General features: G+C 34.9%; 1 protein-coding gene across 1 annotated transcript; it reads right to left on the reverse strand.

The window, feature by feature from the left end:
- Window positions 1–1,578: 1,578 nt before the first annotated feature.
- Window positions 1,579–16,551, reverse strand: dsc2l (desmocollin 2 like). The gene is made up of 16 exons (XM_030161375.1): window positions 16,238–16,551; window positions 15,961–16,051; window positions 15,662–15,855; window positions 15,487–15,591; window positions 12,090–12,245; window positions 11,694–11,838; window positions 11,457–11,611; window positions 10,313–10,447; window positions 10,040–10,225; window positions 9,686–9,933; window positions 8,789–8,931; window positions 6,100–6,318; window positions 4,433–4,654; window positions 4,142–4,257; window positions 3,142–3,450; window positions 1,579–2,784 (listed from the first exon to the last, which is right to left on the reverse strand). Exons 1-16 carry the CDS (start codon window positions 16,280–16,282, stop codon window positions 2,590–2,592), a joined length of 2,664 nt encoding a protein of 887 aa, XP_030017235.1. The 5' UTR covers window positions 16,283–16,551; the 3' UTR covers window positions 1,579–2,589.
- Window positions 16,552–24,360: the final 7,809 nt, after the last annotated feature.

The following is a 24,360-nucleotide window of genomic DNA, read 5'->3' on the forward strand; positions in this document are numbered from 1 at the left end:
TGACATAGGGATGCACTTGATAATCCTTGGAAAAAAAAAAAAAAGTATCTAAAATTCTCATTTGCTGTCATTTTAATTGCCAGTAAGGTATTTTTATCCTGCAACTCCCCTGGCACAGACCATATGTGGGGACAGCTGAGCATGTTGTTTTGTGCAGCAGGTCTCATACATTAACAGAAATGTTGTGTGTTGCTTTTTCTGTATATATATTCTTCAATAAAATGTATGAAAATGCAAGTCAATGCAGTAAAAGCGTGAGATGGAACCCGGCGTGCCCTTGCATCACGTCAAACACTTCTCTCCACGGTTTTCAGTTTAAACTTAGGTCATACATTTCACACACTGAATTGTAAGGTTCTATAAATAAACTTGGCGGCAAATCATTTTTGCTGATTAAGGAACACTCAGTTGTAGATCTTAATGTTAAATGAGCAACAAGGAGCATGAAGTCCCATGTACAGAGACAAATTAAACATCTGACGTTGTAAATATAGCAAATATTTATGTAGTTTCACACAAAAAGTTATTAAAAAAAAAAAAAAAAAAAAAAACTAGGAATGGGAATCTTTTTTGAATAGTTATGGCTTGATATTTCTCCAAGAAAAAAAAAAAAAAAAGAATAAATAAATAAAAATATTGGCTAATGGAGCTTCTGTCTGAACTTGGAGTGCCTTCTTTAGATATTTAGGTTAACTGCTTATTTCATTATTTTGTATTAAGTGACTTTTCAAGATTTTTCTAATTGGCCCCGTTGGGATTTGGAGCAAAAACCCCTTGATGTTCACATCTCATTCACATCCTCCCATAATCGTGACAGTATTGTTGTAATCTGTGCACATAATATTGTTCTATTTTAACAAGATTTGAGGGTTTGATCATAGCATGAGACTAGTTTCATTCCAAGAATTAATTTCCCCTTTTTTTTTTTTTTTTTTGCTCTCTGCTGTCATCTTCGATACTCCTCACCACAATCACATGACAGATGGTCCTTTCCAGACCCTTTAATTATATTTCCAGCCTGAAATTATAATTTACAACACAGATTCATGATGTTCATGTCATCTAAACAAAAGTTGGTGTATTGTTTGCATAATGGGAAGATTTCATGGGGGATTCCATAACAAGCTGCAATACATTTGTTATATTACATTACTTATTTATGGAAATCTGTGCATAATTTAGCTAAGCACGTTATCTAAAGAATTGAACCGTTTTAAGCATGTTATTAATAATGAATCAAAAGTGATGCTTATGGAAAGTAAGAGTAAGTACATTATCCTTTGCTGGAAAATGTAGTTCTATAGATAGTGTTGCATAAAGCTGTTTTATTTTAAAAGTGCAGTACATAGTGCATGTATGTATTTATTATCCATAAGGTGAGTAGGAGTATATGACGGCGTGAAGAGGATTAGACAAGCCATGAAAAAGCATTTGCACACTGACATGATCTGCAGAAGGCTGGGGGGTAAACATTAGCTAGAAAGTGAGGAGTTGGTCAGTAGGTGTGACGCTGTGTGCAAGCTCTTAGTGCCACACCCAGTAAATCATTCACCATGGAGTACACACACAGACCGAGAATAATAAGCTAGTGTTTCTGTTTTATCTTTCCACCAAAGTACAGAGTCAAAAGGGCAAAAGAAAACCTTTAATTTTACAAGTTAATGTTTACAAAAATACACTGTAACACAGAATCCAAGCTATAAGCAAAGCCTTTAGTGCATAAAGTTACAGTTCAAATTCTTACAACCGCTTCAGTTACAATCATGTCATAAATCTTACAAAAAAAAATCATATTTCTATTAAATAAAACTGCATAGACCTGTATACATCTTCATCTACTGCAGTGGCACAAATTCACACATTTACACATAGTTGTAGGCCATTCTGTACATACAGACGGGGGATAAACACATGATTGATGAGCATTTACTCTGGTTCGGTCCTTTGTCTAAACCTTTTAGCATTTGCTGGATTTGGTCACTTTTGTATTTATACAGCTGACAGTTGCAGGCATTGTCAGTAACACCGCACTCCTCCCATTCACGTCCTTATGCTGACTTTCACAGGATCTCTGTCAGAATGTTGCAATAACCCACAGTGACAGAGTGCTGTGACTACGCCCCTATCCACAGTTGAGAGCTATGCTGGAATGTGTTTGGAGGCAAATACTGCATACTGCTGTACTGGAAGCAACACAAGCCTAATCATTATTAGGTTAAAAAATGAAATAAAATCAGGATTGGGGGAACAGACACATAAATGCAAAATTATTTTATCCATTGTGAATGTACATTAGTAATACCCATCATACCCAAGGTTGTTCTAAGTTTTACATGAAAAACACACAACTTTCATACAACTTACTGCATCTACATACTTTTCAGTGCAAAATATTTTACCAAAAATAAGCAAAGAAACCTAAAATATACTCACACGCACACACAAACAAAAAACAAAAGCAAACTCAGGGCTGTGTTCACACACCCTGTCTGCCTGTTCATTCATGTTCAACGGCAACACTAAGCATTCAGACTGTCCAGCACAGCCTGTACGCTGCAAAGTAAACACCATTCATTTCAGCCTCATTGTTCATTTCTTTGTGCAGATATCTGCTAGAGTTTTGAACTTTGGTCCGAGCGTGTTCAGGAAGTCAAGGTTATCGTCGCCGAAGTCGCTGCAGCATCCCACAGAGCCAGCTGTGGAGCCCACCCCCTCAAAACCATAGGTGTGGATGACATCGTCTGCGTACCGTCCGTCACCTTCTGTTCCCAGATAGTGAAGCTTCTACAAAAAAAAAAAAAAAAACAGTGAAAGACAAAGAACATGTTATTATCCCATGCTCAGGATATGACCGGCAGTCATATGTTACACAACCAATAAACAACTCACAATAAGTTAGAGTAATAACATTTCAGGATGTTGAGAAATATTAAAGTTTACGGAAGACACTGTCTTGGCTTAGAGAGGAAGATTATATTACACATGAGAGTTACATAAGCTCCTACCTAAGATAACAAAGAAGTTATTAAACCTCAGAGAATAAAAGGTGTACCCATTTGAACACATTTCATTCTGCTACATCTCCGCTCTGTGGTAATTTCCACTGTTTTTCCAATAGTATTCTTATGTTGTGGTTTTTACCTGGTCTAAATAGCGGCCGTTTGTTTGCCAGGTGTGTAGAAGTGCTGAATCCTGGACGAGGTATCTGCTGTCAAAGCCCATACCGTTTCCAAGAAGAAGGCTTTCATCATACCGTTGTGTACCGTACTGGTTGTCATAGTACTGAGATTCGGTTGTAATAACATTGGATTTGAACGCTCCGCCGTCGAGGGCTCCGATGGTGCTGGAGCTCTTGTTGCCCAGCCATCCCGCGTTCACCATCGAGCCTTTAACCGAACCCTTCACCGCTTGGTCCACCCCGAGACCGGGAGCCGTGAGGAGGCTTGAGTCCTGTAGAGCCGAGTAGCAACGAAAACAAGCGATTAAGTAACAATTACAGGAAGACACAGTGGTTGTTTTTATAAAAGTGGGAGTCCAAACCAAGGTTATAATAGTTTTGAATTTTTCATTATAGTTTAGTTTTATTTAGTTTTGACTTTTTTTCCTCTAATTCAGTTAGTTTTAATTAGTTTTTAGAGCAGGTTTGCTAGTTTTTATTAGTTATTTTCTAAATGCTTAGTTTTAGTTTAGTTTTAGTTTCTTTATATCTTTTATCTTCTTCACCGTCATATTCAAATAAATCCCGGACAGGACTCTGCTGCTTTCTCCCAACTTTAGTCTCCATGTTTCCAGGTAGAGTGGGGACCAGAAGACGACTGGAAACCACAAGTGACGGACCGTTAAATATCATATGGTGCCAGCAGCTAAAATTGCTTGATTGAAATAAATCGATTTTATATCAATCCGACATTGACAGAGATGAAAACGAAGGGAATTTTATCCAGAATTTTTATCCGTTTTAGTTAGTTTTTTAAGCACACAATACAGTTTCAGTTAGTTATCGTTTTTTTCTTTTAATTATAGTTTTTATTTATTTCAGTTAACAAAAATGTTTTTACAATTGTAGTTTTCGTCATTTCGTTCGTTTTTGTTAACAATAATAACCTTGGTCCAGACAGTGCTTTCAATTTTACGTTCTTACCACTTCTTCCCCTGGGGCCTCAGTGTTAGATTTGAGTAGGATTCCACCGCTGTCCCCGAAATCATCCATGTGCACTTTCTCACTCTTTGTCACACAGAAAAGGGCAAGTAGTGCAACTGCAATAACAATGTATATGAGAGGTGAGTGCACATGCTCTGTTATACAGTGTGTAATTCAGTGACAAAACTTACAGCTTTTTTATCATTTTTTTCCTGCTCATTTACACATGCATGAGCACAAAATTTCAGCCTACAAAATTCCTTTGGCAAGAGAAGGTAGTGGGGGACTCACAGAGTAGTAGGAGGAGGAACAGAGGCAACAGCAACGCCAGTATACCCAGTGGCCCTAATGACGCAGACTTCAGCTTCGCCGGGCAGACTCCATTCCTACACTGGCAAATCCTGACTTCCACCGTCTGTATTTTACCATTGCCCTGCAGATCACGAACCTCCACCTGAACCTTATGTGGCCCTGTATGAAGCGCTTTCATCTGCTGCAATGTAGCGGCAGTGTCTGAGGAGAAGACGAGAAGAATACACCGAAATGTAAGTTGAAGTACGAAGACATTAATGAATTCTGACACATTACATTCCACACTTCTTGTAAATTTTTTCATGTATTTCTAACGCTTTTTGCAAGTGCTTTTTATAGCTTTAACTTAAATCCTCATCTTAAAATGGCAAACAAATGGTTGCATGCCTTAAACTTGATCTGATTTTATTTATTTATTTATTTATTTTTAATCTGGGCTCGAAATGGAAATTAGCCGTTAATGATCATTAATACGAACTGTCCCATTTTTTAAAAAATAAATAAATCATTCATACTTTCATCTCTTCTCATATTATTTTTGTGCAGAGGTTTAATATTGTTTTAACCCATAAAGACCCAGCACTACTTTTGTGTCAGTTTCCAAATGAAATTTTCTTTATATCTAATTTTATTTTGTACTTTATCAGTATAAATCAGGTATTTTTCTGTATTTAATTTACTGATCATAAAAATGTTCATTAAAGCTCAGATTAAAGTTGAGGGTTATTATATCAAAAACAAAGGAAACTGCAGAAAAAACAACTTTTCCACTAAAATCTCTCATTAATTGAACATAAATCCAGTGTGTCCATCCACTGTCACTGATCAAACATAGGTTTTACTGGTGAATCAATGTTGTAGAAGATGACTGTGTTTCTATGGTAACTATGGAGCCTCTGAATGTCCAAATGGGTCATATCTGATGACCACGAAAACATGACAAAGCGTATTTCACACCAATTATTTATATGTATTGATTTGATTAGTGGATCAACAGGTTTTAAACAGTTTAGATCAGTAGATGCTGATAACCAAATCATCTACTAATCTAAAGTGTTTAATAACTTCAGATCCACTAATCCTATCAATATGCTGAAATAATTGGTGTAAAATACAGTTTGTTGTCTTTTCATGGTCATCAGGTATGACCCATTTGGATGTTCAGGGGCTCTGTAGTTACCATGGAAACACCGTCATCTTCTACAACACTGATTCACCAATAAAACCCATGAAGTTTAATAAATGACAGTAGATGGTGACACTTTGTTTATGGTCAGTTAATGATAGATTTGACTGAAAAAAAGTAATTTTCTACAGTTTTATCTGTTTTGATATAACCATTTTTGAATTTACTTTGAGCTTTCATGAGCATTTAAATTAATTATACGAGATTAAATACAGGAAAATACATGATTCACAGAGAAAAATGCAAAAATAAATACGATAATATTACAATAAATGGTGATAAATCACTTAAAAAAAGTAGCATTGGGTCTTTATGGGTTAATGTTGTTAAAGTGATCACTAATTAGATGCATTCAACACTGTCGGCTACTTAATGTGAGTAAAAAAACAAAAGTAAGTACTCGACGTAATCTTAATATCCTTTCATCGGACTCTACAGCATATGGGGATCTACCACATACCATTAAATCTTGTCACAGACCATTTGCCATCATTTTCCGGCAAACTAAAGCTGAAGGGCGCAGAAAATGGAGAATCGTCTTTGTCTTCAGCCACGACCAGCACAGACCCGAACCCTTCTTCTTTCTCACATAACAACAATTCACCGGTCGGGAGCTCGGGCACATTGTCGTTGACATCCTCCACCTGAATGATGACGGTGCCTGTGCCAGTCTTAGTGCCTGAAATACATAAAAACATCCATTAGTATTATTTATGTGAGACAAATCCAGGCACGTAGAGAATTAAAACCAACCACATGAATATTTGCTTGTTTTTTACCACTGCATCAGTAATAATAATTGTCAGTTACCGCGAATGAGTAACCAAATCACACCTTGTCAACAGGTGTTTTGTTGAGTGACACATCACCAAGGTGAGGCTATTCAGACAGAAACTGGCAAGGGTGGAGCTTGTACTTTTTTCTGTTCTTTTTTTAAAGGACGCTCCACCTGTGGTAACTCAAGGCGTAAACTATGTAGTCTTACATAACAGTGCCCCATCCGGATGGATATATGCCAAACCTCAACAGACACAGTGAGTTTATAGAACAAATCAAAGAAATGCCAGCATGGAATTGTGCAACAGTGGCATTTAGAAGGCAGTGGGAATATTCTCAGCTCCATTATGAGTCAATGTGTTTTTAATGCACAGTATAGACACTTGAATCCCTATATGCATCAAGGTTATTATCGTTAACGACAACTAATGAAATGACAAAAACTAGAACTGAAAAGAAATTTTCATTAACTGAAATGAATAAAAACTATAATTTAAAGAAAAAACGATAACAAACTGAAACTGTATTGTGTGCTTACAAAACTAACTAAAACGGATAAAAATTATAGATAAAATTCCCTTCGTTTTCATCTTTGTCAATGTTGGATTGATACGAAATCGATTTATTTTGCTCAAGCAATTTTAGTTGGTGGCACCATACGGCACTTCACGGTCCGGTCACTTCTGTATGGGATTTATTTAAATACGATGGTGAAGAAGATGAAAGATAGGATAAAACTAAAATTGATACTAAAACTAAACTAAAACTAAGCATTTATACAAAAAAAATAAATAAATTAAACTAATAAAAACTAGCAAAACTGCTCTAAAAAAAATTAAAACTAACTGAATTTAAAAAAAAGAAGGCAAAACTAAATAAAACTAAACTAAAACTAAAAAACTAAACTAAAAATCCAAAACTATTATAACCTTGACACACATTTCACACAATAACAGGTTATTTTCACCATTAAAAAAATAATAATCTAAATTTACATACCTATCATGTAACTCTGCATATGTACAGTCGTGGAAAAAATTATTAGACCACCCTTGTTTTCTTCAGTTTCTTCATTTTAACGCCTGGTACAACTAAAGGTACATTTGTTTGAACAAATATAATGATAACAACAAAAATAGCTCATAAGAGTTTAATTTCAGAGCTGATATCTATCCATTTTCCACATTTTTCTTGATAATAATCAAAATCACTTCAGTTCTTACATCAATAGCTATGGCATTGTACTGACAAAAACAGTGCTTTTAGGCATTCCATGTTTTCTTTTCTGTCTGTTTTAATCACATGATACACACAGGAGTTAATACTCGATTGCATAACCATTGCTTTTTGATGACTTTTGATGGTCTAATAATTTTTTCTGCAACTGTATGTATATATAATGTTTTTCTCTTTCTCTCTTTTTTTCCTTTCTCTTTTTCTCTTCTTTAAAATTCTGTTGCTACCATATACAGCACTGAATGGTTTAGGCCTAAAATCCATCAGAGACCTTCTAGTCCAGTATGAACCGTCCAGACCACTCAGGTCATCTGGTGCAGGTCTGCTCTGTGTTCCAAAGTCAGAACTAAACATGGAGAATCAGCATTCAGTTTCTATACTACGTATATGTGGAACAAACTACCAGAAAATATCAGGTCTGCTGAAAGTCTGAGTTCTTTTAAGTCAAGGTTAAAGACTCACCTGTTCACTGCTGCCTTTGACTAAAAGGCTTTTGACTTTTTAAATTTTATATTCTCTTTCAAAACTCTACACTGCAACTCTTACTTTAATGTGTGTGTTTTTATGTTTTTGGATTTTATGTGTTGTTTTCTTATTTGCTGTTTTTAATCACCTTTTACATGCTTCTTTTATAATGTTTTAAATGTGTTTCTTTTTCCCTGTCGTTGTATTTCAATGTCCTGTGTGAAGCACCTTGAATTGCCTTGTTGCTGAAATGCGCTATACAAATAAACTTGCCTTGTCTTTTCGCAGTTATTTTCAATTAATTAATGAATTAATGATTATCTTTTGTTATCCCCCTGATTTTTTGAGAAGTCCACATGACAACATTCACACCACATACACATCCTACACACAAAACATTTACACAACCAACACAGGATATTGATCTGTACTACCTGGTCAGTCATACATTTTGTTTCTTTCGTACATTATGTGCTATAGCCTATATTATAACCTCCAACCCCCTCCCACCCCCCACATTATGATGACTTCATGTAAATATTGTAAATTATCGTACATAAGTTTCCTTGTCACTTGGTGTTGCTTAAATAACGGTTGAAAAAAACAAAAAAAAAAGAATCAACTGCTTTAAACCCATGTTGAACTAAGTGTACGTATTTAAAGGAACCTACTAGCATCAACAGCCCTCATGGTGATGTTGTAAATTCCATCCTGAACAAAATGTGATTCCTTGTCGATTGTGTTCGCAACCCTCAGCTCTCCTGTGTTTTTGTCCACATTGATCCAAGACGCTGGATCCGTGACTTTGTAATACCTGAGAAGACACAGAAAATAATCCTTCAGTTCAGTGGAGAAAGTCTGCCCTCTAGTGTATAACAATGGTAACATTAGCTTGTACTAAAGCAGAGGTGACAAACTTATTTTAGTTCAGGAGCCACATTCAGCCCTATTTGATCTCAAGTGTCCAGTAAAATAATAGGCATAATAACCTATAAATAACAATCCAAAATTTCCTCTTTGTTTAAGTGTGACAGTTAGATGACATTATGAAAATGTGAATAACGTCAACAACCATGTACACCCTGACATGTCTTTTTAAAAAATAAGTGCAATTTCAACAGTATTACATCACATCTTAATATTATCACAGGTTACAGATTGCAGTGGAGCTAAAAAAAAAATGCAAAAAAAAAAATAGGCATTATATTGTTAAAGTTGCTCTTAATTTTTTTCAGATTGTTTACAATTGTTCAGGTTTTTCATATTCTGTTATGACAGGATAGTTTGTTATTTTACTTTTTTCACATTAAACCAAAAAGAACGTTTGTAGTTTAGTCTGTTATTTATAAGTTATTATGATATTATTTTACTTGACATTGAGCTGTTTGTGCCCCCTGAACACCCATAATTGTTAATATTTTCAGTGTAATTTTTGTAAATTCATCCCACGGGCCAGATTGGACCATTAGACGGACCAGTTTTGGCCCGCAGTCCTTATGTTTGACACCCCTGGGCTAGAGTCTTAGGATATTCTTGGATATTCTGTAAAATTAAGACAAAATGATTACTTGATGCCGTCGCTGCTCTTAGTTTCCGGATCCACAGCTGTGTATCTTCCTATCAATGTGCCGTTTGGTGTGTTTTCTTTGACCGTGAAGCGAATGGTAGGAGCAGTGAATTCTGGGCCTTCGTCAGTATCACCGACGGCAACATCCACAGGGATCGACAGCCACTGGGATGTGGTGCCAGTTAGGTCGGCCTCATTGCGAGCCATGATTTCAAGCTTTACGTTCGGGTTCTTCTCATGATCCAGTGGCTGAAAAAAAGTGTATTGTTAATATATAATATAATTACACTATAATTATACATGACTTTTTTGCTCTTTCAATTAATAGAAAAATTATTATTAAAAAAAAAATTACCTTTACTACATACAGAAGTCCCTCATTTGTTTTAGGGTCTCTATCAATCCTGAAATTTCCATTTTCATTTCCTTTGGTGATGACAAATTTAGAAATCCAATTTGGTGTGTTTATTTCATCCTTGTCTTCGACGGGAATTCGCAGGATAAGTTTCTCATGTTCATTCTCCATGACACTAGCTGCATACTAAGAGACCCAAAATTAAAAAAGTGTTACCCAAATTTATATTTTCATTGCCAAAACACAAATGTAAAGCATTAAATAATCACTTACAGATGTTTTGGTGAAAGTTGGCGGGTTGTCGTTGATATCACTCAGTGTAATAGTTGCGGTGCCTGTATTAAAAAGTCCACCGGGCGCACCGTCCAGATCTGTGATTTGTACCGTCACCATGTGTTTGTCTTTGACCTAAAAAATATAATGGGTAAAAAGATGTGTCAAAAATTGACATATTTAAGGAGGCAAAAAAAGGAAGTTAAGGGCGTTTTCACTCAAGTATAAGCACAATTTTGATATTAATGCAGCACTGGTTTTATCTCATAAGGCATTGAAGTGGTTGTATTTTCTAATAAATTTAATATTGTGTCACATTTCTTTTTTTTTTTATTTTAAATTATACATTTACATAAACATCAACAACAACAATCAAGAACATATGCAATGAAAAGAATGGTAATATACAGAGCTATGCAAGAATCGAACAAACTACCAGAACACATCACACAAAAAAACCGCAAACTGAAATTTAAGAAATCAGTTAAGAAACATCTCTTGACCATAGATGATTGATACCTGGGTTAATTGAATATATGTACTGTATATATTATACCGCTGCTGACCTAAAGGAGCTGTTGTGTCTGTATTTTTGTCTGGTTTTTTTTGTATATTATGTAGAATGGGAAAATTGTTTTGTATGATTATATTGTATGTTATTTGCAAATTAAATTTATAAATCAGTCAAGAAACATCTATTGACCATAGATGATTGATAGCTGGGTTAACTGAATATATGTCCTGTATATACTGTACTGCTGCTGACCTAAAGGAGCTGTTGTGTCTGTATTTTTGTCTGTTTTTTTTTTTTTTGTATGTTATGTAGAATGGGAAAATTGTTTTGTATGATTATATCGTATGTTATTTGCATTGACAAGTTGTAAAGATTATTGTAAGGACCCCAGGAAGAATAGCTGTAGCTATGGTAAAGCTAATGGGGATCCTAAATAAAGAAAAAATGTACTTATACATAAGGAACCACACAGATACAATGTAAAAAAAAATAGCAAACAAATTATACAACAAACCTACAAACCTATTAAACCCCCAAAAAAGAGAAAAAAAATAACAAGATAAATAATATTATCCACTCCTCTTTACAATGCTGCTTTTGTCACATTTCTAAGCAAATGCCAATGCTCACCTCTCTGTCCAGGGTGTTGGTTACCGTGGTGATAACACCTGTGGCCGGGTCGATGGCAAACAGGTCTGATCCAGTCAAAAGAGAATACCTGATCTTCACATGGGAGGTTTTTGGTTGGTCTCTGTCTGTAGCGCTCACCTGGCCGACCTTAGTCCCTGTTAAGTAAAACGGGGTTCGATTCAGCGCCCGCAGGAAAAGTGAAACGCCACCGGATAGCAGTTGTTTCGTATTCCGTACCTGCTTTGCTCTGCTCTGGAACAGTGAACTGCAGCGAGCCTTGGAATGTGGGTGCATTGTCATTCATATCATCTACAGACACTGTGATAGGCAGAGGTAAATCTGTCTCCAGGTTTGTTCTTTTGTCGTATACTCTGACTGTCATCTGCCCAGAAAAAAAAAAACATTGTACAAGGTTAATAGAGACAGAAATACAAAAAAAAGTCTAAAATATATGCCATATAGATGAATCATTTTCATCCCAAGCAGCTTTATTTGGACTGAAAATGCAGAAATTAGAATTCAGAAAACACTGTATACAGTACATTCAACTGATGATTTTATGGCCTAATTGTTATGCACAGATTAATCAATGAGGAAAAATAATTATTAACCACATCCCTACTTTATACTTACTACAAACTTTGGAAATTCTTCACGGTCGACAGGCTTGTTCACTTTCAACATCCCACTCTCAGAGTCCAGACTGAACACTCCCACCGGATGCTCATTGTAACCAGGTCCACTGAGGGTGTAGTACACATCATACTTTGCTGCGGAATCTGACACAATCTAAAATAAAAACACATTTGTACAAGGGTCCGATCAAGCAAAAGTGAACATCAACATGAAAAAGTACATTTCCACACATCATTTATCAAGTAGGCTCATATTTTAGCTTAAGATCTCTTTTTTATGGAACTGTTCTCCTTTTTAAAATACCACTTGTAGAAAAAAAGTTACAACCGATTTTATCGATTGTACTTTTTACACTATAGCACCATAGCTCGAATTTAACACTAAAAATTATACCTAAAGAATTTGAAAATGTATTCAATCTTTTGATCATATAAATGATGTTAAGTTTTCAGTATTAGATGTTCATTATTTTGTGAATATTGTTGATATTTATGAGTTTCAACATTTGTGAGTTGCTTAAAAGACCCTGTCCTCATGTTACCACAAAAATAACAATTTTTATTTTCAAGTTACTTATAATTCAGATATTTGAGTGAAACTTTCAGAAAGTAATGATCTTTGGGTGATGCATACAATGGTAAAGAGTCACCCACGTGTTACTATGGCAGCCTGTCCACATGTTACCACATTCTCATGCCAATAAAACAAAATGTATTTTCAGCATAGTTGAACATAATATCTAAAAGGTTTTGTCCTACCTGATATCAATTTCTATCGGGAACTGCATTTTTTGAATGTTTGCGTAAAGCTTAAAAAATTGATGTCTGTTTCAAGTCCACGTGTTACTGAGCAGGAATTTGAGATTTTTCACCTAAAAATTTTATCTCCCCATATTTTGATATACATAATGTTAAAGTGCTTATAAATACCTATTCAAATATGTATAATACATGCATATAAGTTACTCTGCTTACATGATAGAAACTGTTGAACACTAAATGTGTCCATGTGTTACTGCTTGACTGGACCCATAAGTTAACGCACCACAAATTGCAATATGCGATATAGGGTCGAAAGTTTAAAGGCTGATTTTTGTTCCTCAGTGATAGTTGGAGAAACAACACGAATGATTATTTAGGGTCAGAATGTGGCAAATATCTCAGATAACTAAAGCCTAAACAGCTGCCAGTGACAGAAAGTATCTGCTGATCTGAATAAACCCATCAAGATATTTAAATAATTCCGATAAAATGCCGTTTCTCAGCTTTTCAGTGACATCATATGTGTCACATTTGTACATTCAGACACATCAACATCTTCCGCACTACTCGTTTATCAGTTAAACTATATGTTTTGCTGAAAAGTCACTTGCTTCTCTGTTTTGACACAATAACCTGTGAATTTACTCTATGAACATCTATATATTCAGTAAATTAAATATAGGGATTTTTACTGAAGATGCAAACTGCAGAAGATAAGACAAAACAATGGTGATAAATTATTTAAGAAAGATTAATGTTGAAAAACATTTATTTGAAAGTCACCACTAGTGTAGATCTAGGTCTTTAAAAGGATTAAAATAATGATAATAATGATAAATAATGATAGAATGATAAAAAATGTCAACACTGAGTAAGATTACATAAAAAGTCTGAAGCATTTTCCAAACAATGTAAACTAAATGTATCCTAAAGCTGAAATAAAATTGCAATATACCTATATATTTTTTAGCTATATTACAACATTTGTCATCATTGTTTTGTAGCCCAGCCCCGTTAACAATGAAACACCTGAATTGAATGTGTCCCATTACTTTTGTCCACAGAATGTATAACAAATGCCTAAGGTTTTTAGAAGGGAAATGAAAAAAATTAAACTATAAGGAGGGAAAATGACAGAAATTATAAAAAAAAAAAAAAAAAAAAATGTAGGTATCAGATGTAAAAAAGTTGTCAAATAATGAATACACAAATAAAAAGTACAACTCTACTTTTCTTTGAAGTAACTGTGTCGTGTGTGCCATTTGGTAGATTGTGTTGCTATGCTGTGTCTTCTTAATGATGAATGTCTTTTAGTTTTGTGTTTGTCAGTACAGGTACAGGCCCAAGGCACATTTTTGTATATTGTGTAGTGGCAGGTGCAGAAAAAATGGAAGGGGGGGGGGGGGGTCTATATATACATACATATGTGATATCCTTCTCTGAATTGTCTGTGCATTATAGTCATATTTCACAACACAATATACACTTTGATCTTAATTAACTCTAAAGCTTAGAGGTAAAGGTCACTACATGCCGAAAAGTACCAAGACAATCATATCGTAAATAGGTCACACTATAGGACATGTGGAATTTAGTTCAATAGACTGCAACGTGGAAAGTAGGGGGGTGTGCCACCCAGAGCGCCAGTAGGTAAATCCACTATTGTTGTGTTACAATAAAGTGAATGTTGACCACAGTAACAAAGTATTCTGTAATGTGATAATTTCCCAGCTCTGCAGATTGTAAATAGCTCATGTAGAAACACATGAATGTGGTTCCAAATGAATGATAGGGTGATGAAAGTATTAAGTCACCAACAGAATAAATCACAGGGAAAAGTCTAAAGAATGTGAATAGGTGTGTCTGGGTGTAAGAGTTGGATAGTCTGTGTGAGAAAAAATAAAAACAGAGCAGCAATGGTGTTTGTTTTGGACAGGAAAATGAGCAATTCATTAGCTTCAATACATTCATTTGATTAAAATACATTGATTAAACTGGTCTGGGTTTTTTTGTTTTGTTTTGTTTTGTTTAGTTTGTTTAAATTATATGCCTCAGAGATGAAATGTGCTAAATCTGACATATTTTAATGAGATGAAATGGAAAACAAGTGACAAAAGTGCTGGTTAGCTGATGATTTCAAAGAACATTATAACACATATATACTTATACTTTTCTTTTTTTCTTTTGTTCTGACAAGGTATCGTTTTTAGATGTTACCTGCTTGACAGTTTTGACTGTCAAGCAGGTAACATCTAAAAACTATACCTTGTCTCAACAAAAGAAAAAAAGAAAAGTATAATTACATAAACAGAAGACAAAATGAACGTCATTAGCCTTACATATATGTACTGGTTAACATGTACATTTAGATTATATAATAGATTTATAACTTTTCCTCTAGAAATAAACCTGAAAAGTGAATGTATTCTAATATGTATGCGATGTTTTAAAGTACATCTTGTAGCTCTAGGACAAACATTCCTTTTGAGTCAAACCCATTTTGTCATTAAGTCTCAGAATTTCACATTTTGATCCAAGTATCTTGGAAACCACAGCCAACCAGCATTTTTGTTTTACTGTTTGTTTCTTTTATTAGTCATTCAAACTTGTTAAAGTTTCAAGTGTAATCCTACCACTTCAATGTCTTGTGGAAAAAGTCCTTTAGCATTCTCTAGTATGTTGAATGGTGGGGGGCTCCAGCGTCTTTTGGTGCGTTTCAGGAGGCCTTGGTTTGATCCCTGTAACAAGAAACAGGTCAGAATATGTCTCCATTGTACTCTGTAAACCAACCATAAAAAAGAGCCCCACCTTTTTATGAGCAGAAATGGGGAGAAGGTGGACTTCCATGTCCCCCTCCCATCCAGGTTTCCCATAGGCCCCTACATAAAGTGTCCTAGTGGATGGGACTGACACCGGTCTGACGGACACTAGTTCTCCATTGGCTGCTATTGCGAAGTTCGGGTCGGAAACAGATAAGTGCAGGTCACAGTTGGCAAGTGGAACTGAAAACAAAAGAGAAGAAAAGAGAAAGAAAAATCGAAATCAATGCAGAGAATTCACCTCTAATGCAACTTCATGGAGTAAATAATGAAGAAAACATAAGGTACCTATTGCGATTGTGCTTCCAACCGGAATTTGTTTCGGGACAGAAACGTACAGAGACTGTGGGATCGAACAAGAGTCCACTCGAGACACGATCTGAAGGGAAAAAAACACACACGGAGGTGATTTGTAACAGAAAAGTAGAAATGACCAAAAAAAGACGCGTCTTTATCCAAATGTCCGATAAGTTACACTTTTGTTTGTTTGTTTGTTTGTTTTAGAAAACAGAAAACAGTTGCTTGAATAGAGATCCAAACACAGAAAAGGAAGTAATCGACTTACCAATAAAAGACAAATGTTGAAAATTAAAACCCAGGCCATATTCATGACTTTTGGTGAACTTTGTCTGTGCGTAAAAAGACGACGCTCGACTCCAAAAAATTACGCACGAGCTGTGAATCGAAAACCAGCGGACGTTGACAGATGATAGATGAGCTGAGGGCTGAGTCTCGATCTCCACAGGAAAAATGAGAGAAAAAAAAAACACAGATCTGTTCTCACAAGTGCGGCTCAAAGTGAGACTAGACAGACCTTAAGCTATGTGTCGCTACTGGCGGTGACTCAGTGTAGAACACACCTGCTGCCCCACCCAGACTGACAGACAGACTGCCCCTCCGACACGGACACTACCTCTGCCCTCCTGCCTGTAGGAAGGAAAAAAGGAAAGAAAACTCACATACGGGCTGCTCTTTCCGGCCAGCAGGGGGAAACACTGACCCCCGAGTCCTCAACCAGGTAATATATTAAAATGAAAAAGCATTATGATGGAAAATCCACCATTTAATTTACCATAAAAAATACTTCCGGTTTGAAGAAAACATTTTGCTTATGTGGTGCTCTGAAAGAAAGAAAGAAAGAAAGAAAGATCGATAGATAGATAGATAGATAGATAGATAGATAGATAGATAGATAGATAGATAGATAGATAGATAGATAGATAGATAGATAGATAGATAGATAGATAGATAGATATCTTGTTTTGTTTCTGCAACTTTCCTTTTTGTAAATAGCTTTGGCATAAATAATCTGTTGTTTCAGCCTACACCTTTTCACCCATGTTTAATATAGAAATCCAAACTGTATGTATGTACACTACCAGGCAAAAGTTTGGACTCACCTTCTTATTTAAATGACATGAGATGGACCACAGATGGCCAACAAGAGCTCAGCATCATTTGGAACTCCTTCCAGACTTTTGGAAAACATTTCAGGTGACAACCTCATGAAGCTCATCAAGAGAATGCCAAGAATGCACAAAGCAGTAATAAAAGCAAAATGTAGCTATTTTGAAGAATCTAAAATATAAAACATGCTTTGAGTTTTGTCACACCTTTTTAAACTACATAATTCCATATGTGTTCATTCATCGTTTTGATGCCTTCAGTGAGAATCTACAATGAAAATAGTCATAAAAATAAAGAAAAACCAGGTGAGTCCAAACTTTTGCCTAGTAGTGTATATATCATGTTCTGTTAAATGGATGAATAAATTACTACTACTACTAAAAATAGATAGATAGATAGATAGATAGATAGATAGATAGATAGATAGATAGATAGATAGATAGATAGATAGATAGATAGATAGATAGATAGATAGATAGATCACTTTCAATCTCTCTACTATAAAAAAAAAAAAAATAACACTCTAAGACCATGTTTTTCAACCTTGGGGTCAGGACCCCACATGGGGTCGCCTGAAATTCAAATGGGGTCGCCTGAAATTTCTAGTAATTGGTAAAAATAAGAATAAAAACTTACTAATAAAAAATATATGGTGAGTTGACAGAGACAATCACAATACATAAAAGACATGACAAACTGTGAAGCTGAAGCACTGTGGTACTGTTTATCGGTCAAATGTTCATTGTGGTCGGTTTCAGATGCTGCAGCTCTTTCATAATTCATAGTTTGAGTTATTGTTTGTTCAGTATTAATTGTCAGCCTTGTAAATCCAAGCTGGACTGACTGTACATATCCTGACCAAGGAAAATCAAATTCTCACTTTGTGCAGTAATCTACACCTGGCTTTTCTGCCTCCGTCCATAATAATATACATTATATAGGCTAAATGTCGCCTAAAAGTAACATTTATTTGCAAGTTATATAGCAAACAATTACATAATCAAAAAAAAAAATTTAATTTTAGCAAAAAATATCTACATTTTGAATGTCTGGGGTCGCCAGAAATTTGTGATGTTAAAATGGGGTCACAAGCCAAAAAAAGGTTGGGAGCCACTGCCCTAAGATAATTAAAAACACTGTAATATAGAAAAATTTGAAATTAATTATAAAGGATAAAGAATATATACAAGAATATACAGTGGTAGGTTAAAGAAGTACTAAATAAATAAAATAAAACTCATAAACTATGAAGGTGTAAATCAGAATCAGAATCAACTTTATTGCCCAAGTTTCTGCACACAAACCAGGAATTTAACCTTAAATGTAGCTCTCATATATTATAGAATAAATGTATGTATAAAAATATAGAATAAGAACGTATGAGTGTAAAAACAAACAAACAAACAAACAAACAAACAAACAAAAAAACAGAAGATATACCAGTTTAGGTACAGACATAAAAAGGAGTCATAATGTGTATCATTTTTTTATGTACTTCTATTTTCGGGCAGTGACTTGTTTTGAAACCTCTCCCAGGTCCACACAGAGGTTGACCCCTGTACGCTCCTCCTTTTTCCACTGAAGCATTCTGGTAGGAGGAACAGAACTGTGCTCTTCACTTAACCCCACAGGAATGTGAACTGAACCAGGCCTGGTGTGTGTTTGTGTGTATTTGTATGTGTGTGTGTGTTGGGGATGAGTGGGTGGGGGGGTTGACTCTTCCCACAGCCAGCCTCACACTATCGCTATAAACTGATAATAAAAGCCAGAGTGGTTTACAGCAAAGCAATAGTATGCGACTGCTTATTAAACTGTTGGCCTTTTTCAATCTGCCATGAGAGACACGATGTTGTTTAATGGTCGGTCTGTGTGGGGCTTCAACAGGAAAGGTGAGAAAAATGTCAGGAAGACTGCATCGCTGTGAGTCATGGGCGTGAACATAATGAGAGGGCTTGGAGTCTTAACAATAAACTCAAAACAGACTCAGCAGAAATACCCTCCTGTGTGTCTGTGGAGCTGAAATGAAAATGAGGGAAAAGACAGATTACAGTGTGTACAGAGCAAATGGTTAGACACACAAAGGGATAAAGTTGTTTTTTTTTTAATCCTATAAATGTGAATTATGTGCAATAAGTCATGCAATGATCTTCTGTCCTGCAATAACAATGCAATATGTATTCAAGATTTATCAAAATGAATGCACTATTTTTATATTTTTCATTTCATTTTTTTTATTCAGTCTAATCTAAATGATTGGAAAGGAGCAGGATGAAGAAAACTTATAATACCTGCCCCTTTCTTAAAACATCTATAAGTTTCCGTTCAGCTATTACAGTTAATGAAAATAAACAAATCCAAAATCCATAAGTTTTATATATATATATATATATATATATATATATATATATATATATATACACACATAAAGCTTCTCTATTCTCTCCTTATACAGCCTCTTAAACTGAAAAATATTTGTGCAGCTCTTCTCTTCTCTACCATTGCCAAAGAATTCCACATTCTGACACCCACAACAGAAATACACATTTGCTTTACATTAGTCCGAACCCCTTACTGTTAAAAATTAAACCTCCTTCTATGTTTTTCATCCAGTGATACTAAAATAAATAATCTCTGCAAATTTGCAGGCAAAAGACTTGGTTCATAGGTACACATACTATTTACATAGAAATATGTGCTGTTTTTATAAGCAATACATACTGTTAATACTATTAATAGAGATACCTTTTCATAAATATACATACTGTTATTCATGGGTAATACACACTGTTAATATTGTTTATAGGTATACTGTCTCATAAATGTACATACTGTTATTCATGAGTAAAACATACTGTTAATATTGTTTATAGATATACTGTTTCATAAATGTACATACTGTTATTCATGAGTAATTCATACTGTTAATACCATACATACTGTCACATACTGTTAATGCTGTAAATTTGCATCTATTCATATTTTGTCCAGTTTTACTTTTTATTCTACTCAGCTCCATTCTTATGTTACTTTTAAAACACACTCACACACATACTCACACCCCACCCCACCCCCCGACCCCCCAGACTACCTCTCAACCACCTACTGTGCAATCAGTATTTACGACTTTCTGTGCAATATCATTCTGACCATAGTACTGTGCAATTTTTAATATTTCATACTGTATATATAACTTATTTTAACTTATTTTATCTCAGGATACACACATTTATTCATTATTGAAATCTATCATTTTTATGCTGTTAAACTCTATGTGTATGTTTGTACGAAGGAGCTGCTTTTTCAATCTCATTGTACGTGTATAGTGACAATAACGACATTCTATTCTATTCTATTCTATTCTATTAAAATAGTAAAATTCATATTGTATTTTCTTATCTCATTTTTACTTTTTGTCATTTTATATTCGCTTCATTCTTATTTTCTAAAGTACTGGTGTTTTGTTAATATTGTTGCACTGACTGGAGTTGTAGTCCTAATTTCACTGTACACACAATGACAATAAAGGCTATTCTATTCTATTCTATTCTATTCTATGCTTCAGTCCAGTCAGTCAAGAATTATTTTCTGAATCATACAAGTCATGATGAACTTAGAAGCTTCCGTTCCGTTGTGATTTTATGCAACTTCAGTAATGTTTGTTTCTTGGAATACACTGGTCTGTGTTTCAGCACCTTCCAAAGTATCAAGGTGTATGAAAGTACATGTTGTGCAATCACTGCCAGCAACTTGTTTGCATCACACCCATAAGACAGACGACAGCTGAAAAACACAATTTCATTACCATTTCAGACAGTGGATTTATGACTGTATCATCTACGGTGTTGGCCTGAGGTTAGAAAGTTTTTCAGAATGCGTTTTCCCACCCCGGTCCACACCCTTTGGCTGAGCTCCTGCAGGAGGCAGGGTGTCACAGGCACGTCAGTGTTTGGGTGACGAAGAGATGAAAACCAGTTAACTGACTGTTTTCGAGAAAGTAACATGAGTAACAGCACAGTTTTTTTTTTTTTTTTTTTGTCTCTTTTAAGTTGTAACGCAGGTCACAGTGAGTCATATATTAATCAGACATTAGAAAATTAGCTGACATAAGTAGTTAAAACAAATACGTATCTGCAATAAATCCCTCATTAATATTAAATAATTCAGTTCTGCTTGAACATGATTTAAGATAAACTGTCATAATCATCAGAATAAGATTTTTTCTACTGTATATTATTGCTAATGCTATCGTATTTTAGCTGCAGTGTGTTATACTGTTATTGCACCGACACTGTTACAAAAGAGGTGAACAAAATAGCACATCACCGCACACTATCAGGCGATAAAATCTTTTAAAATTACACTTTTAAGATAAATACTCTATATTGCACTGCTTCAGTGCTAACCCATAAAGACCCTGTGCTACTTTTGTGTCAGTTCCCAAATTAATTTTTCTCTCTATTTAATCTTTACTGAAGTGATTTATCATTATTTATTACAGTATTATCCTCTGTATGTTGCATTTTTCACTGTAAATCATGTATTTCCTTATATTTAATTTCCTGTATTTAATTTAGACGTTCATGAAAACAGAGTAAATTCAAAGGTTATTACATTTAAATGGCAAAAGCTGAAGAAAAAGGGACTTTTTCAGCGAACATATCATTAACTGAATATAAACTCGGTGCGTCCATCCACTGTCATTGATCCAACCCCATAAGTTTTACTAGTAAATCAATGTTGTAGAAGATGATGGTGTTTCCACGATAACTACAGAGCCTCTGAACATCCAAATGGGTCATATCTGATGACCATGAAAAGATGACAAACTGCATTTTATACCAATTATTTACATGTATTGATAGGATTAATGGATCAATAGATATTAAACGGTTTAGATCAGTGGATGCTTTTGGTCGTCGGTGGATGTTTGGGTCTTTATGGGTTAAACTACCAAGCAAAGTAAACCATATGTCGCCTAAAGTTGGAATAATTTTGTTTTCCTCCTTTTATTTCTATTTATTTATAATATATATTTGTATATATACACCTCAGTAACCTTTTTGACCTGATGCAATGACACTTTACATTTCATCTATTAAGAATAAATTGCATTGTCACAATCATTTCATGAGAAGAGGTAAAAACATTTAATTCCACTTTTATGGGCGACAGTGTATTATCTTACATTTATAATGTATGATTTGCACATACCTCAAACAAGTACCATATTTTAAGCTTTGATTTGGCTCTTTTTTTTTTAGCAAATATTTATTTTTTTAGTTGAATAAAATACTGAGTAGACTAGTCACTCCATCTTACCTATATGCTTTAACTGCAGAGTAAATTAACCTTGTGTCTGTGTTTAGAAAACACTGTGGTTGTGCTTCTCAGGACATCCACATGTTGACAAAAACTGCTCACCTCGCACCACTGGACAGACACAACCCGACACACCCAGATTAGAGTTTGTCATGACTCGCCGCACTGCATTTCTCAATTTAAAGTGACATTTCACATTTTTTAAATGTTGGTTTCATATAATTAGTTTAGTACCATTTTAATTATCAGTCAGATTAATTACTCCGAGCCCATATTAAACTATACCAGTTGCTCGAGGCTCAGACATCTCTATCTTAAGTGGAATCATTGCTGTTTCCTTGATTGAAAGGGTAACTCTTTATCAGTATTTGTTGTGACTCATGTGGATGTGATGAAACCACCCTGTCACCTTTACACTTCTTCTGAAAAGCCGATTTGGAAAGTGCTTCATTACATCAGAAGTAGAGTTACTTTTCCTAATAATATGCAGTATTTCAGTAAGATGTACAGTCATAATAACTCCTCTTAATGCCTTTAAACTATGCAATCTAAAGTTTGAATGATGCAACTTAAGACACCCCGTCAGTCTGTCACACACCTATGATCACGAGGATTGTGAGTTTCTTGTATCCAGGCAACACCAACTCTCCTTGTGTTAGTGCACACCTTTTTTTTTTTTTTTTTCTTTATCTCCCGTTCTTTTTTTTATTTTTTCTCTGTGTAAAACAAACAATCCCAGGCCTACATGTACATACTGGGTGCATTGTGCAGCTGAGTGCTAACATAGAAACAGAGGTGTAAGTCTTAGGAATTTCACAGACGCCGATGAAGTTCCACAAACCAGTGAGAAAACCATTGGTGTAAATGGACTGTAATACTTTCACTTATCAAAAATGTTACAGAAAAAGCACATTTAACCCTGCCTCTTGATTTCTTTCCTCCAGAACTTAAGTGAATACTCTTTCTTTAACCCTTTCATGCATAGTGGTCACTACAGTGGACAGCTATTCTACAGCTGTTCTCTTCTAAATTCATGGGTTTCGTTGTTTTATTTGCATATCAACCAACACAGTGGACGCTTTCCTGTTCTTGATAAACCTGATCTGCAGTAGGGTAAAAAAAACACAGTATTCGAAATCTCTCTGACGGAACATTTTAGGGACAATTTGACAGATTAGTTTTGCTAAATGACCCATATTTTTACTTTTAAATTAATTTTTGCTTTAGTTGGACCATAAAGGATTATCCGTAACAAGAAGCTACTTTATATTGAAATAAATGTTGGAATGGCAATCAATTAAGGTTCACTCTCTGATGGGACATTACTGTGTTTGGACCCAGTAGCATGTTTGAGTGTAAATCAATTACTAATTGTTATTAGACTGTAATTAACACACAAAAAGTTTTGTTTTGTTTTGTTTTGGTTTTTTTTGCATATTATCTCCGTGAAGTGAGTAATAACTAGTATCAGAGTATGTTAAAATGTGAGAAAACTTCAGATTAGCTGCAAGAAAAATGTTTTTATTTCATAGTTTTCACACAGTATATCACTTTCTGATGATGAGTTTTAAATACATATTTCTTTGCTTCAAAACTTAAAACTTATGGTGTCCAAATGAGTGAACATTTTTGTAACTCCATGAAAAATAGGTTAACCCTTTCATGCCTAGTGGTCACTCCAGTGGACAGTTCTTCTCCAGCTGTTCTCTTGTATATTCATGGGTTTAGTTGTTTTAGTTCCATATCAGCCAACACAGTGGACACTAATGCATCATCCCATAATACACTGACATTCAGACCATTACTTTAACTTTGCTGTTCTTGATAAACCTGATCTGCAGTAACATGTCTGAGTGTAAATCACTTATTTGTTAGACACAAAGGTATGGGAGAAAACATCAGATTTGCAGCATTAAAAATGTTTTTATTTCACTGTTTTCATATTACTTTCTTACAGAACAG

Source organism: Sphaeramia orbicularis, chromosome 17, assembly GCF_902148855.1.
Source record: "Sphaeramia orbicularis chromosome 17, fSphaOr1.1, whole genome shotgun sequence".
NCBI classification, from domain to species: domain Eukaryota; kingdom Metazoa; phylum Chordata; class Actinopteri; order Kurtiformes; family Apogonidae; genus Sphaeramia; species Sphaeramia orbicularis.